This window comes from Triturus cristatus, chromosome 6, assembly GCF_964204655.1.
Source record: "Triturus cristatus chromosome 6, aTriCri1.1, whole genome shotgun sequence".
NCBI classification, from domain to species: Eukaryota; Metazoa; Chordata; class Amphibia; order Caudata; family Salamandridae; genus Triturus; species Triturus cristatus.
In genome coordinates, this window is record NC_140589.1 from 809,506,183 (window position 1) to 809,522,956 (window position 16,774).

Genomic DNA, 16,774 nt, shown 5'->3' on the forward strand with positions numbered 1-16,774 from the left:
GCCTCATTCAGAAGAATATTGATTACTAGATTTCTAAAGCCCCTATATACTATAGGGCTTATTTACAAGCCCATTGCGCCACCCGTTCGTCACTTTTCCCATGTTAAAAATGATACAAAAGTGGCACAAGGGGCTACTAAATAAGCCCCTATATGTCTGGCCTATAATGTAGCCTTAAAGCCCGCCTGCTGCCAAGGGCTATACTTGTTGTTAAATGCCCTAAACTCGAGTTATAGGTATAACGAGGGAGAGGGCCTTTAACAACCGGTATAGCCCGGTATAGCCCGAGGCAGAGGAGCTGTAAGGCTCTTTAAATATTCCACCCACTGAGGGTAGAATGTTCTAAATTAAACAGGGAGAAATAGAAAGACAAACATTGGAAGGTAGTAGCAGAAAGCTTATAGCAGCCATTATTAGCTGAACCACTTTATTGTCTTCTAAGAAATTCTCAACATTTCAATATTCGATAAGAGGTGTTAATTAATACCCCACTCAATATATCCCATTTGATTGACCTCAGGAGGATGAAAGTCTAAGTCTACTTGCTTAGAATAGAACCTGCAATCTTCAGATTGCATCATTGCAGGCATTTGCATAAACGTTTGCCTATGTTATATGGGGATTCAGTATCGAAAGTCCTCAAGGTAAGAGCAACTACTTTAAAAATAGTTTTACGATTTTGTCATGAATTGACTTGTATTGGAAAATGTAACATTCATCTATTTCAATCAATGACTAATACTATAAGTACTTCATTTAAATAATAGTTGAAACTAGGCGCAAGCAGGATGTTAGCATCTTATGTTTATTAGAGGATAAAGGATTTACGGGATGCTGAAAGGGTGACTTAAGATTGGATGGAGGCGGCGATTCACCCATCACAAATATTCCTGCTCGTGAAATTCTCAATACATTAGTACCAGGCGATCGTTGCATTTATGAAGGTGTCTGATTGCTTTGCGTCTAGTAGAATCAGGCTTTTGAAGAAAAGCACGGAGGCCTGTCTTTTTTGTAATTTTTATTTCGTGGGTGTTTCAAGAACATCATGGGAGACCCAGGGACCAACGAGATGTGCATCCCTGCTTGTTCTCATCTTGCCCTGGCTGGTTACTTCTTGAGAGGTCCTTTGTGTGTCAGAGACGTGTACTTAACATAATCGTTTTCTGGAAGAAAAAAAGATGCATGTGTCATTAAAATAAGTTTTTGTTATATCTTTTAATCCTAGTTTAAACCCAGTTTATAATACGCGTGACGTGTGGATTTATTTTCACAAATGCTCACTGTATTCTTCTCTAAGTAATCACTCCTACGGACCCACACCTGCATGTATAGGCTCCGTGACGTCACATGTGAGCCAAACCATAACAGCCTCAAACTGCGGGGAGCGAGGGGAAGTCAAAGTATATATCCTCCAGCCCAAACAATAGCCAACATTGAATCTTGATTCCACCTCATGCATCTCTCTCTTCACTCATATATTCTCCCTGCCCTTATCGTAGGTTCATTTTCATCCCTGCTTTCTCCCCAGTCTACAGTTTTTCCTTCTTTCTTTTCCTCCGTTTTTCCGCCTGTGCTGCATTTAACGCTCTCGATCTTGGTTAAAGTCTGATGATTAAAAAGAAGTCTTGGGGCCCAATAATAGATAGGGCGCACTTTCTCTTAAAACAGGTGCAAACAGAGAAAGTGCGCCCTCTTCTATTGAATGCGCTGCCCCTAGGGCAGCTGCGAACATGCGCTGCCCTGGGGGCTGCGCATTCAAGTGAAAAATGGAGCGTCTTTGAAGCAGCCTCTCCATGTCTCACTGTGCAGGCGGCAACCGGCCTCCACTTTTCAGGGGGATCAGAGAGCCCTTTGCAGTTGGGTGCAGTGAGTGACTGCACCCACCTGCAAAGGGGTGTCTGGGAGGTCCATAGGACTCCCTTTGCCCCCCTCCAGAGAGCTGCTATCAGGGTGTGCACTGACAGTTTCTTTACCTCTGCGCTCGCGTCTATAATGCGGCGCGGGCGCAGAGGCAAAGGGATTCCCTCATTTGCAATCGGGCCACGCCCCTACGGAAATGAGGGAACACCCTTGGGTGATTGCACTGGCGCTATATGTGCACCAGAACATCTGTATTACAGAAAGGTCCGCATAAGCATCTGCGGCCCTTTGTGTAATTCCAAAGTGCCCCGGGGCGCACATGCCTGTTGTGCCCCCAGTGCACTCCCCATAATATGGCTCCTGGTCCCAAAAAAAGAATGCCGAAGGACCCAAACTGCAACCACCCGCTCAGATTAGGCATTGGTTGTTGGATAAGTGGTCTTAGGGGACCTCGCTGGCAAAGGAAGGCAGGTGAGTGTGGACACTTTCGGATACACAAGCTGTGTTAGTAAAAGACGAGCAATATGTGAAAGTTACAGCAAGACATCCTACAAAAAGCTTCTGGTTGCCTGTGATAACAGAGCTTGTTCAGCCATTTTTCAGAGAGGGTAAAAGTGTTTTCCAGCAATCTGACTGTTCTGTCAGGAGACAAGTGCCACTACACTTTTATCAGAATACTATATGAATACTTAGTTTTAAATATTCTGTTATCAGAATTTAGTAGCCATAATATCCACTACTACAATACTGTGTCATAAGTATATATTTGCTATACTTAACTCCACATGTAAGTACCTTGAAGATATATACATTTTCAAGACATGTACATGTGGACTTAAGAATAGTACTTACGACTAGTCACTTACCTTCACTAATGATTGTAGTTGATATTCTGGCTACAGTAGATTGGCAGCACTATATTTTTGTGCTTGATATTCTCACATGAAGCCCTTTTATCATCATGTGAACCAGTGCTTAATATGTTAAAAAATAACTGCCTGGGCCCTCATAAGGAGACCACTGCAGTTTACACCATACATTGCCACTGTACTTACACAACTACTAACCATCATCCTGCTACTAGTGTGACCTTTCAGACACTTCGAGGCTGCCAAAGCTTTAAGAATGGCTTGGGCGGCAGGTATTAGTTGTTTTAATTTGTATTGAATTAACAAACAACTGTTTCTCTGCTCATCTTTAAATTACACAAAGAGCGCCACCATGTAGCTGCTGTCATAAGTGCAGGTTCTTGAAATTAAGTTCAGATGCTGGCAAGTAAGTGCCGGTTCCAGCACAGGAAACCACCGGCTCAAATGAAACACTGATGTGAATCTATAATTTGCCTCTTGGCACGAGAGCTTCAGAAATTTCCTACTGAAAAAGGGTACATCTCTTAAGATGATTTGGACCTACTTTGATCTTTCTTTACTTTTATACAATTTTATTGAGAATGATCTATATTGATTTGTTTCTGAATTTATAATTAAACCTACTAAACTCTGATCAGAGAGTTGAGTGGATTAATGTGTAGCCACATTGGTTGCACTGTATTGAAATGATAACAAGTGATTTGATTCCTTTCACCGCTCACTCTACTAGAAAGACCTATCCCCTCTGGAGGAAAAATTGTGTAAATGGGCCTAGACTTAAACAATTGGTAGCATTATCGGATGGTTAGTTAGTGAAGTGAAGGGAATTAGAACTTGACCTAAAGAATCTGGATCCCAACATTAGTGCCCTTAGTCCAGAATCCAAGATCGAAGAATGGAGAACAGACGGAGTTCCAGTGACGTGCGTTGAAACAGCGGCAAAGGAGGAGTGAGTATTAGTAGGGATGTGTGTGTGAAATGAATGCTTAGCTTGCGGTATAGCATTGATTGTGTGATGCCTGACAGGGTAAACAACCTTTACAATGCAGTCATTACATCGCACTACCTTTACATAGCAGTCATTACATCGCAACACCTTTACATCGCATGTCATTACAATGCAGCCATTACATCGCATGTCACTACAATGCATGTCATTACGTCGCATGTCACTACAACGCAGGCATTACATTGCAAGTCATTACAATGCATACCATTATAATGCATAGTACCCTTACACTATCCAACACTTACCCTACTGTTGCACTCACTGGAGTTAGAATAGTAATTTTTTACCCCTACACTATCCAACACTTACCTTACTGTTGCACTCACTGGAGTCAGAATAGTAATTATTACCCCTATACTATCCAACACTTACCTTAAATTCAATGTAATGGTATGCATTGTAATGGTATGCAATGTAAAGGTTTTATGCGATGTACTGGAATGCGTTGTAAAGGTAGTTTCTGAAAATGCGATGTATTGGCATGCGATGTAAAAGAATGAATTGTAAAGGATGTTGCGATGTAAAAACTGTGTTGTAAAGGCATGCTTTGTAAATGTATGCGTTATAATGTCTTACATTCGCCTGACAGAGATGTTGTGAGAGTCGTGTGAATGCATTTGTTGATATTGAAGTTGTTATCGGTTCCGAGATGACATAAGATACCGGGAACATAATAAAGGTGCAGAAGACACTGTGTTTTAATTGTCTGCTAAGGTTTTGTGTTTTTTTTTGTGAGAGCTCGTTGATGGCCCAATTGAGACAGTGAACTTTCGTATTCAAGATAGAGTTGTAATTAGTGTAGTAGACCTTTTTGCGCAGAAGGGAAATTATACTGATGTGGGTGATTTCCTGCTGGTTGAGGTTTCAATTGAGGATGTGTGTTCTTTGGCTGAGTAATTCTATACATTCTTTTGGTAAAGAAGACAATTGTTAGTTGTTTTAGTATGAGCAGAAGTGAACAAGAGAGAGTGTGGGAAAAATTGAGAAGGATGAACCATTGAAAGGACTGAGAGTGACATCAAGGTATGCCACGCTGGTATAGGTCGGTTGGTGTGACACCATGCTAAGATTGGTTGAAATAGTTCCTTGGACACTGTACAGTAATTGGTGATTGTTTTGTTGCATAACCTAACTATTGTTTAATTTGTATTTGAATTAAAATTGTTTAAATATGAGATTGAAAAGATGAGATGTTTTAAAGCAATGATATATGGTACGAGGAGTTGTGGGGGTGCCTGCAGAATTGGCGAGGAAGCACTACCGGAGGACACGCCAGCACATTATATGGCGACAAAAGTAGTGCTACATACTATTATTTGGTACAAGATCACAGAGAAAGAAGGCGTGCTGATGTTTCCCCACCATGGTACTTTCAATTTGAGAATTATTGATCATTTGAGGGGGATATTGTTGCAATTAAACCATTACCTAGAGCCACACAATTTGAAGCGCTTAATGCATGGGAATATGCAGCGCATGTAGAACAGAGAGACAAATACCAAGGGAGGATGACAAAAGCAATGCGTACATATGCGGATGCAAGATGGGATGACCAACAAAAGAGATGGAGACTGGATGTGAGTGAGGGAACAAGACTATATCCTGCTATTCTAAGCGAGGGAAAATAAGCTGAGAGAAAGAGAAGGGAAAATATAGGGGGAAATGCAGACAGTGATAGCAATAAAAGTCATAGCTTATTGAATGGATGGTTACAATCGGACACAAATGGAAAGTGGGGAAAATGCGAATATTACTGATAGTTCTGGAAATGCTTCAGCACCAGCTACTCCTAGTCCTGGTGTTGTAGGGGTCATATTGCCTGGGGGGACACAGACTATAACCTCGGGAAACGGTAACATTAATTTGGCTTGGCAGCTAACTATTGGCCTAATTGTTCCTATATACGATCCTAGCTCACTTGGAAATGGAGGTCAGGGAATGCCTGCTTCTACGGAAGTAAAAGTAGTAGAGAGTCAGAGAATGCAATTTGTACCATTAGTTCCGATAAATGAGAGTACACCTTGCGCAGCAAGTGCTGATCCGTTGGCTTTGCAGAATGGATGTGAACCCATAAGGTCTTTTCGGCACCTGTATGGGAAACACTCCCAAATGCATGCCTCTGTAGAATACTTCTCCAGAGAAGGAAGCTTCTGGGGGTCAACATGTATTCGATGTCTAAGACTTAGAGAAGTGGTTGAAAGAGCATAATGAAAAATCAATAGGAAGCCAAGGTACTGAAACTAGTCATGGAACTATTAAGTCAGCTGTAAAAGTGGATTTGGTGGATGTGCTCAAATTGAAGATTGAATTGGATGCAGTGAAAAGTGGAAGCTTAGAACTCTATCGAATAGACTCTTATCAACCAGGTGAATTGTTGTTAATGAGTAAAGATGTTACTAGAAGAGCGAGACAAGCACATGAGAAATTATCTGAATTGGCTAATAGATATGATGTTGATATGGAAGGAACTAAGGCAATGCAGAAAATCCACAGACTTGCATTTAGTGATCAGGATATAGAGGATCTCAGAATACCAGGACTGAAAACACAAATTCGAGACCTCATACTTTGCATTCGAATTTGGATTACATTGGATATATGGGAAGAGAGATGGGGTAAGAGGAAAGCGTCGAAGAGAATACTGGGAGAATCTCCTCCTGCAAGAGAAAAGAGAGTGGGTGTCCAAGCTTTCACTTTATGAGATGTGCCAAGTGGAAGGTATGTACTTGTACCTTGGAGTAGAGGTGATCTTGCGGTATTTACAAATGATTTCCAAAGATTGAAGGAGAAACCTGAAGAGTGGCACAAACAGGTTAATCAACTTGGTAAAATTTCAAAGGTGCTGTGGGTTGATTTGAACATATTGTTTGAAATCGTGGCCTCTAGTGATTTATGGTCAGCATGCAAGATAGCTATAGATTGGCCTGAAGCTGAGCCTGAAAGAGATCCAGTGACACATGGTCCGGCACCTATAGTAATGAAGAAATACGAGCAGGTGATTTCTTGGTTGAAGGCAAAAGTACCATAACAGGATATCGATTGAGTAAAAATTGACAGGACGACCCAGGAAACTAAAGAGATGATTCATCCTTTCTATGAAAGATTTCTGCAGGCTTTTAAGCTCTATAGTGGAAGGGATACTTTAGAGCCCAAGATCATAGGGCAATTTGTGTCTAGATTTGTGACTGGATTGAGATCTGAGATTGGCATGATGATTCAGCAGCATCTCATCTCTTGGCAGAACAGGTCTGTCGACAACATTCTGCGATATGCAAAGTACTTCTGTGATGAAATTGAATGAAGCACAGAAGGTTGAAAGAGAAGTTGATGGTAGCACAGATGAAGGCAGCTCAGTGGAGTCAAGTACAGCCTTAAGTAGGGAGTACTAACTCTATACAGGGAGTTCTGCTCTCTGGAACTCCGTTACAACAACGTGGAGGCTTTCAGGGACAAGGAAAGGGAAGAGGTGTTCCTATTGATCCTAAGACTGAAATGTATTTATTTATTTAAGGGTTTTATATAGCGCTAACCAGACCCAAAGGTATCAGAGCGCTTTACAGCATGATCACTCGTAAGATACATTAACATATTAGTATGGACAATGACTCATGACACATCGCATAGTATCGTTGTAGAGAGAACAATGTCACTCAAGAGGTATGTTATCACAGTAATATGTACAAAGGCTTATGGCGCTTCGCATGCTGTCGTCATAGAAAGCACAATGACTCGTGGCGAGATTAGACCGGGGAAGGGGGGATATAGGAGATAGTCACGGGGAGAGGGAGGTAGAGGTCTTGATGTTAAAGTGTCAGTGTGCTGCTGTTGGAAGGTTTCGGCGTTTCAGTTGTAGCTATCCATTCAGGAGAGATCGGTTGAGGAGGAGGTCTTTGAGCTGCCTTTTGAATTTTAAGTAGGAGGGGTTCGTCCTGATATGGACTGGTATGGAGTTCCAGATTTTGGGCGCATATCCTGTGAAGGATCGAGATGCGGTTTTTGTTTGTGTGTTTTAGGAGGGATAAGGAGTAGTTGGTACTCCTAAGGCTTCTTGTCTGATCGGCCTTCTGGAGTTTGGCGTCCAGGTAGGCGGGTTTCCCTGTGTGCAGCGCTTTGTGCATGAGGCAGGCAGTTCTGAAGTTGGTGCGCATTTTGATTGGGAGCCATTTTAGTTCTTTGAGTGCAGGCGAGATGTGTTCACATTTCTTTACTTCGGTGACCATTCTTGCTGCTGCGGTCAGAGTTGATCTGAGGGGAGCTAGGTGAGATTTTGCTGATCCTGTGAGGGTTGCAATCCTGTAGTCCAGTCTGGAAAGCACCAGGGATTGAGTGGCTTGTTTGAGGTCGGTCGGAGGGATGAAGGGTTTTATTTTGTTGAGTATTTCAAGGTTGAGGAAGGCGCTCTTTGCGGTGTTCTAAATGTGTTTGATCATGTCTAATTTGGGGTCCAAAAGGGGGTGGTGATGGACGGAGCATCAGAACCAATCAAACACTCATACCCAGTCAACAGATCTGGGTTTGATCCATCACCGTTCTTTAGCCCACTCTGCCACCCCAGTTCAGACATGGCCATATGCAAATCAGTCTGACCCTGTGCCTCATGGGAACAGTCCAGCCCGAACTGCCAAGCCATGCCTTCCCTGGACCGGAAACAAGCTTCCTAGGACCGGTTTCTGGCATTTCAGCCGTGTTCAGCCAGGCTTGCTTGAATCCAGTGGCAAAGTGAGCAAGGGACTCACGTCTGAGCATACCCTGCCAACTTATGGCGAACAAAGCGGTACAAAAGGGGGTGGTGATGGACAGAGCATCAGAACCAATCAAACACTCACACCCAGTCAACAGATCTGGGTTTGATCCATCACCGTTCTTTAGCCCACTCTGCCACCCCAGTTCAGACATGGCCATATGCAAATCAGTCTGACCCTGTGCCTCATGGGAACAGTCCAGCCCGAACTGCCAAGCCATGCCTTCCCTGGACCGGAAACAAGCTTCCTAGGACCGGTTTCTGGCATTTCAGCCGTCTTCAGCCAGGCTTGCTTGAATCCAGTGGCAAAGTGAGCAAGGGACTCACGTCTGAGCATACCCTGCCAATTTATGGCGAACAAAGCGGTACAAAAGGGGGTGGTGATGGACGGAGCATCGGAACCAATCAAACACTCACACCCAGTCAACAGATCTGGGTTTGATCCATCACCGTTCTTTAGCCCACTCTGCCACCCCAGTTCAGACATGGCCATATGCAAATCAGTCTGACCCTGTGCCTCTTGGGAACAGTCCAGCCCGAACTGCCAAGCCATGCCTTCCCTGGACCGGAAACAAGCTTCCTAGGACTGGTTTCTGGCATTTCAGCCGTGTTCAGCCAGGCTTGCTTGAATCCAGTGGCAAAGTGAGCAAGGGACTCACGTCTGAGCATACCCTGCCAACTTATGGCGAACAAAGCGGTACAAAAGGGGTGGTGATGGACGGAGCATCAGAACCAATCAAACACTCACACCCAGTCAACAGATCTGGGTTTGATCCATCACTGTTCTTTAGCCCACTTTGCCACCCCAGTTCAGACATGGCCATATGCAAATCAGTCTGACCCTGTGCCTCATGGGAACAGTCCAGCCCGAACTCCGAAGCCATGCCTTCCCTGGACCGGAAACAAGCTAATTTGGGGTCCAGCGTGATTCCCAGCAATTTTGCAGAATCGTCTAGGGTGAGGTTGTGGTTGAGAGCATCAATAGCTTTAAGCCAATCTGTGATTTGGGGGTTCTTCTCTTTGTTGGAGATGAGGAGAATTTCCGTCTTGTTTTGATTTAGTTTTAAGTGGTTGCATAATAGCAAGTGTTGGACTTCTATAAGAGTGCTGTTCAGTCTCCAAAAGTCTTCAATGGAAGAGGTTTCCAGATAGATCTGGGTATCGTCTGCATAGAGGTGGAAGGGAATGTTTTTTTTTTTTAGTATGGTGGTAAGGGGTTCCATATAGATGTTGGAAAGTTGCCGGGAGAGTACTGATCCTTGGGGGGCACCCCTGCTAACGGGGAGTAAGTCCAACGAGAAGTTTTTGATTTTTATACTTTGGGTGCGGTTCTGTAGCTAAGAGGTGAACCATTGTAAGACCGCCTCTTCTGCTCCAGCCCTTTCTTGAAGTGCCTTAATGAGTAGTTTGTGGTCAACCGTGTCGAAGGCTGCCGATAGGTCCAGGAGTATGAGTAGGCAGCATTGTCCTGTGTCAAGAGATTTGTGCATATCTTCTATTACATTTAGGATCGCTGTCTCTGTACTGCAACCTTTTCTGAAACCCGATTGATGAGGATCTAGAAGGTTGGTGCTGTTCAGGTGTTGAGTAAGTTGGTGGAGAACACACCTCTCCAGGATTTTCGCTAGGAGAGGGAGGTTGGAGACAGGTCTGAAGTTGTTCCGATCGTTAGTGTCAGAGCCCGGTTTTTTCAGTAGAGGAGTAACTTGGCCGATTTTGAGACAATCAGGCATGACACCAGTGCTCAAGGAGCTGTTTATAATCCTGGTCCAGTGCGGGCCTAGGGAGAGTTTGAGCTTTTTGGCCAGTTGGGCAGGTATGGGATCCAAGGTGTGTGCTGACGGTTTAGTGGTGGAAATCATTTTGATGACCTCTGCTTCAGAGATGGGATTGAAAGATTTCCAGAAGTTTGGGGGGTGCTTGGGTGTGATCTCTTCTGTCCCTGGGGGCGATTTACTGTCGGGGACTGCTTTGTACATCCATGGAGAGTTATATCTTGGTGATTTTGTCATTGAAGAAATTGGCAAAGTTATCACACAGGTCTTTGGAGGCCACAACTTGTGTCGAAGGGGGCTTGGAAGTTTGTTGCCTAATGAGATTGAAGATTTCTTTAGGTCTGTTTTTAGCGTTGCCCAGGGCATTGCAGAAGAAGGAAGTTTTCTCATTCTTTATGTGTTTTTGTATTTCTCTTGTGCTGATTTGAGTCTAGCTCTTAGGAATGTGGATGGGTTGTCTCGCCAGAGTCTTTCTGCTGCTCTTAGTTCTCTTATTTCGGAGTTTAAGTCTGTGTTGAACCATGATCTAGATGGTATGTTCCTGACCCTTTTTAGTTTCAGGGGGGCTATTTGGTCCATAATGGAAGTCATAGTGGTGTTGTAGTGGGAGGTGGGTTTTGTTGTTTGAGAGCTCACCAGAGTGGATGGGGAGGAGGGAGCTTACCCTTTCCTCCAGGTCTGCCAGGGGAATCTGACTTAGGTTTCTCGCCCAGCGGGGGGGGGGGGGGGAGGGGGGGTGTTCTGCGTTCGGGGCTGGCATTGTATCGTTTGGTTCAAGTGGAACAGAATGATATGGTGATCAGACCAGTCAACAGGCAAGGTGTGGACGATGGAGACTATATCTGCTTGAGCAATAATGGCATCGAGGATTGAACCTCTGTTGTGGGTTTTCTCTGTGCAGTGTTGGGTGAGGTTATTGTTGCTTAGGAGATCATTTAAGGTTTTGATTAGCGTGTTATTTTCCTCATTCCAGCGTAGATTGAGGTCGCCTAGAATTATGTTGTTGGAGTCGCGGAGTGAGCATTAAGTTATCAGGTCGGAGAGGTGTTCTCCGAAAGAGGAAGTGTTTCCTGGCAGATGGTAGAGGAGATGGCAGAGTAATGTTCTGTTGTCACTCAAGTTAATGGTGGCAGTAAGACATTTGAAAGAGTTATATTTGGGGGCATCAGTTTCCGTCACAGAGATGTTGCTCTTATGTATGATAGCTATACCCCCTCCTCGCTGGTTTTTGATATTGCAACTTTGAAAAACACTAACCCATATCACAATTGTCATAGGGTGGCGCATTAGAAGCGAGAATGACATTAAAATCCCACTAATCAGGAACAGAATGGGGGCATGGTTCAGTTTCAGGGAAATTTTGTACAGCCTCACAATCTGCCCATACCAAGATCTAAAATATTTCTTGTTCCCAAGGTCCTGTGATACAGGTACCGCAACCTCCGATGCCACAGCAAGCTGGAGGTAACCGTAGGTTTCATCCGCATAAGGACATGAATACAAATCAGAATAAGTCTCAGAATTTCCCAATGTTGGAGACTTCCAATGATTACAATACAGATCCATCCCTATTGCAATGCCTGAGGGGGGAGGAAGCCTGTACGCTTGGCGCAGTCTTAGAGGTAGACCAGAGTGGATCATATGTTGATGATAATGTAGATGGTCACAATGACACTTTCTTGATTGACACTGCAACTACCCGCTCTACCGTGGGAACAGAATAGGTTTCATTCCTACCCGACTTGGGAAAAACAATCCAAGCCGTAGGAGTTGCAAACAAACAAGCTTAAGTAACTGACATCCCCAAATGGAAGCAATAACTAGATCTTATGAAAAAACATGCTAGACTTCTTTTCTGACATGTTCAGATTTATTTTGTTGTACCATGTCCAATCAGACGATGTGAAGCCTTCGTACTTCTGCAAAACGAGTGCTATAAGTGTAACAAATTAATTTGAAGATTAATTACTCATGGAATTTTGTTCTCCAAATCCGTAGAGGGGGTACATTGAGTTTTGATCACAATTACATCTGCTTGCATTCCTCAGGAGCCCGAATGTATGTTCAAATATACAGTGAGGAGGCACTGAAGCAGTATAAGACAATGCTTAATTTGAGCTTGTGGTTGCCAGTGGGGGCACCCGCACGTATTTTTGGGGACTGGCGCTTATTTTTTCTCCAAACAGATGTTTACTAAGTGCATAGAGTTAAAACACACAGAACGGAAAGACGGAGGAAGAAAAAAGGCGGCAAAACTGTCACAAACGGAAAGCAGGAACCTTGAAGTGCAAGGGAAAAGGGCAGGGAGTGTTTGAAAATGGATTAAAGACTACCAGGGGAAACATCCTAAACAACGATCGTTTAAATTACGACTTACCTGAACAACAAAGTCCCAACAACGACAAATCCTGATCAACGAAGTCCTGAACAACGAAGTCCTAAACCAGGACTTGGCCGCCCCACACCTCCCCCGGACATTAATCTCCGCCCTCTCCCCCCACTGCTCACGTCACCCTTACATTCGAGCTTTGGACGACATCACGGGTCTTAAGTGAAACACATGTTTTTCAACCACGTCATTTCCAAGGATATGGGGATATTATGACACACTTCAAAATAAACTATAATTTAACCGGAGTGCCATAAGGACACGAGAGAGAAAGGACAAATAAGAAAATAAATGGACAATGTGTACATAAAGATTATGTATTTTTTATCTCGGCGATGTGACTTTAAGGGACATTCCATGACCCCGGAACGCCGTGATGGCGCACGTTAATGGGATACAATTGGTGATGGCGTGAAACCCTACACGGATAGACGCCGGCCATGTCAGCTGCAACAGGCGACTAACACGGTAAGTGCAGAGCCTATTACCCATTTTTTTCGCTATATTCTTCTCAACACTCCCTCTCCACTTTTCAAGGAAAATAGACGGTTATTGATTATGACCGTATGGACTATTCAAACATAATGTATTCCATCATAGTTTTATGGGGAATCTATATGAGGCACTATTCGGGTTCCGGGCTCCATAGGGGCAGGTGCGTTTTCGCAACACACTAGTGATGCTTTAATGCATCTTGCGAGAGCACTTGAGGAAATTTGGAACACTGGTTCCACCTTGTGGACATTTCTATAAAAGAAAATATACTATTGTTTATAAACACCTAACATTTAACCCCTTCAGCGCGGCGCGGATTACCGCGCTGTGCTGAAGGTTCCATGCGCGGGCGGGGCCATGACAGAGCGGTTCCGTCATACGCACAGCGCAACCGATGCGCATGACGGAACTGCTCCGTCATGCGCATCGAAGGGGTTAAGTACAATATTATTACAATACATAATGGGGAATTCCTTGTTTGCACGGATATCTCAAACGCCATGCATTTTACTATGGTTATATGGGGAATCCATGTGAGACACCATTCGGGTTCCAGACTCCGGACGGGTAGGAACTCTTTTACATCACAAAAGTGTGTTTAATTGTACATTTCAAGTAAACTTTATCAGACTAGGCACTGTGGTTCCGCTTAAATTGACACCTCTATCTAATAATTTATTATAGCATTCAAACATAGTATAAAAAATAAACGTCATGTTTACAGTGCAAACTGGGAATACCGTAAATGCACTATCGTGGTTTAGGAAGTCATTGTTAAAAAAGTAGTGGTTTAGCATTGCTAGTTGTTTAGCTTTCGTGGTTGAGGAAGTCGTGGTTTAGAAAGTAGTTGTTTAGTCATACATCCGACTACCAGTCTTGGTATATGGCGGGCCAGCGTTTATTTGCACCGGTTGCCAACATCTGAGCAGACCTTCGAACACCGGCACTCTTTGTTTCACAAATTAAGCACTGGATAAGATAAATATCCTGTGGCAGTATGGTCTGATTAGATCGCCTGATTGTCACAAGCGACAAGTTTGATTCGCCTTCTGTGAGCGTTATTGCTATAGATGTTTGAACTAACCCTTTTAGTTTCCTTATATTTCTAGTGCCTCCCAGAAGTAGCTATATCTCAACGCTTCTCATCAAAATCGGTGGGGGGCCTAGAAATACCCCAAATATTCCATAATGGGATGATTTAATTGTCTTGCTCCAGTCTACTAATGTTTGGAGAAAGCGTGTATTTTCCGGTGTTTTTGCCATAGCTTCTGCAAGCAGAGAGAATATCCAGGCGTGTTTATGTGTTTGTGTGCAATGTGTCCACATGCTCATTGGGTGTGCTGGGGCATTAAAAGATAGGTCGCTTCAAATTATGTCACACTGGCAGAGTGCGCTGCGATTGTAGAATACAGAACATAGGCTCAGATGAACAACACCGTTTTTCGTCCATGAGCCATGCAATTCACAAAATCACGGGGTTTGCAACCACAAAATGGTGTTTTGCCATGTATTAGGTAGGCACTTTTTGTGACTCTTACAGGCTTTCCAAATTAAAAATGGGTTTATTGACTCATTTTGAATTACAAGTGGAAGGGGGCATGAAAGGGGTACCCCCCAACCCTATTTGCGATTTGCAGTGAGATGTATCAATGGTTTGCAACACTATTTTCAATCACAAAGTATTGAAATGCTATTGGCTCTACAAAAGAGGTGGTAACGGGGACAGCTTCCATTTTGGGAACTGTGTTGACTGGCCTTGGTGAGGGTGCAGGCAGAGATTGAGGAGACATTTGGGAACCTTTAGGAAGCACAAGGGGATTAAAAAGAACTTTTTCTTTTTTGAAATGTGAACACAGAGATGGTGGTTTGCTGTTTGTTGCAGGCCACCATCCTAAATTAAAGACGGGTTGTAGAAATTCAGCCCGCACTTTGCAACCACGTCTTGGGACTTGTCGGTTTCTACATCTGCTCCTATACCTTAAAGCTCTCATCTAAACGCATAACGTTTTACATAGCAGAGGACCAGGATAAATATACAAGGGAAAGTACCGTGAACATCCCAGAAAAATCAAGAATACTTTTGACAAACAGACTATTTTGAGAAAAACCCGCCACTTACCCTGGGACAACTCCCGATGCTCAAAAAAAATAAAATTATACGCGTTTTTTGTGTTTTTAAATGTATTCTTCTTTTCGCGCAGTTAATTACTTCAGATTTGGAATTCATCCATTCCAGTGAAACGTTCTAGTCATCATCCCTTCTGTGATCATTCATGCGCTGCGCTAAGTGTCACAACACATTTCAGTCATTTCATCACGGTGTTGTTACAAACAATAACCTCATGTAACTGATTTATGGAGTCTTTTCCGGGCACCGCTATTCCTCAAAGGCACAATTCCCCATCTAAAACAAAATAACAAAATAACTGGAATAAAAGGTCACCTTTATGCAGGGTTGGATTGGGATTAAAAATCCGTCCGGGCACGCTAAATAAAAAGTGGCTCACATTTGCATATTGCTTTTTCCGCAAAACACTGCTTTGGCAAAGTTTTATAAAAAGAAGGGGGTGGGGGGGGGGGGACTATGACAGAGGCATGTTTTCTTAACCTTACTTAAATAAAAAAAATGCACAGATTAGTTCATACTGGTGAAACGGATGTATGACGTTACAACGCAAACAATTACAATGCATGCTTTTACAACAAGATTTTTAAATCGCAACTACCATTACATTTTACAACGTATGGCATTACAACGCATTTTTAGAAACTACCATTACAACGCATTCCATTACAACGCATACCATTATAACACATAACATTACAAGGCATAATACTTTTAGGGTAACAGTAGGGTAAGTGTTGGATAGTGTAGGGGTCAAATTTACTATTCTCACTCCATTACTTACCTTATAATGCTTTGTAATGGCATGCGTTGTAATGGCATGCGTTGTAATGGTATGTGTTGTGATGGCATGCGTTGTAGTGACATGCGTTGTAAGGTCTGCGTTGTAATGGCATGCGATGTAAATGCAGTCACGTTGTAACAACTGCGTTGTAAAGGCAGTGCATTGTAATGACCGTGTTGTAATGGATGTTTCTCGCTGAAACACACCTGAAAACAAGTGAGGCCACTTCTGCTCAGGCCCCCTGCCCCAGCTCACTCTACATACATTAATGGGCGGGCCCAGTGAGAGAAAGGGTAGGCGACACCTCTGCCCGTTAATAAAAGGGAGGTAATGGACGTCCTTCTGCCTCCAGAAAGGCCACTCAGGCACCCACTGGGCCTCTGGCGGCCCCCGAACAACACGGAGACCGCCCAGCTCGCTCCCCCAGGCTGCCCAAAAAAGCAGCCCACAGCTGGAACTCTGATGCTGGCCCCTCGGCCATTGCCCAAGTGCCCGCCTTACCAATGCGACCCTGCCATTATGGGGTCAGAACCATGAAGATACGTTCTCATCACTCAAGAGACCCCTAAACTCAATGCTGCCCGGCCAGTGGCGTAAGGCAAAATAACGACCACCACTTTTTTATTTATCTATATCTTTACCAAGATGTACAGTATAGCCAAAGTACCGTTTGAATAAATATGTTGAATGTTGAGTTTATATATTGAGTTTCTGCTCCTCCAAGCAT

The 16,774-nt window shown here is 43.6% G+C and overlaps 1 protein-coding gene across 2 annotated transcripts in view; it reads right to left on the bottom strand.

The window, feature by feature from the left end:
• Positions 1 to 930: 930 nt before the first annotated feature.
• The window catches only part of SPMIP3 (sperm microtubule inner protein 3), a 56,178-nt gene continuing 40,334 nt past the window's right edge, over positions 931 to 16,774 (bottom strand). The window contains exon 4 of one of the 2 annotated variants that reach the window (XM_085609266.1): positions 931 to 1,163. In XM_085609266.1, the coding sequence (XP_085465392.1) occupies positions 1,108 to 1,163 (56 nt within the window). In that variant the 3' untranslated portion in view covers positions 931 to 1,107. The remainder of the gene's footprint in view (positions 1,164 to 16,774) is intronic. The other variant, XM_085609267.1, reaches the window with a different exon arrangement.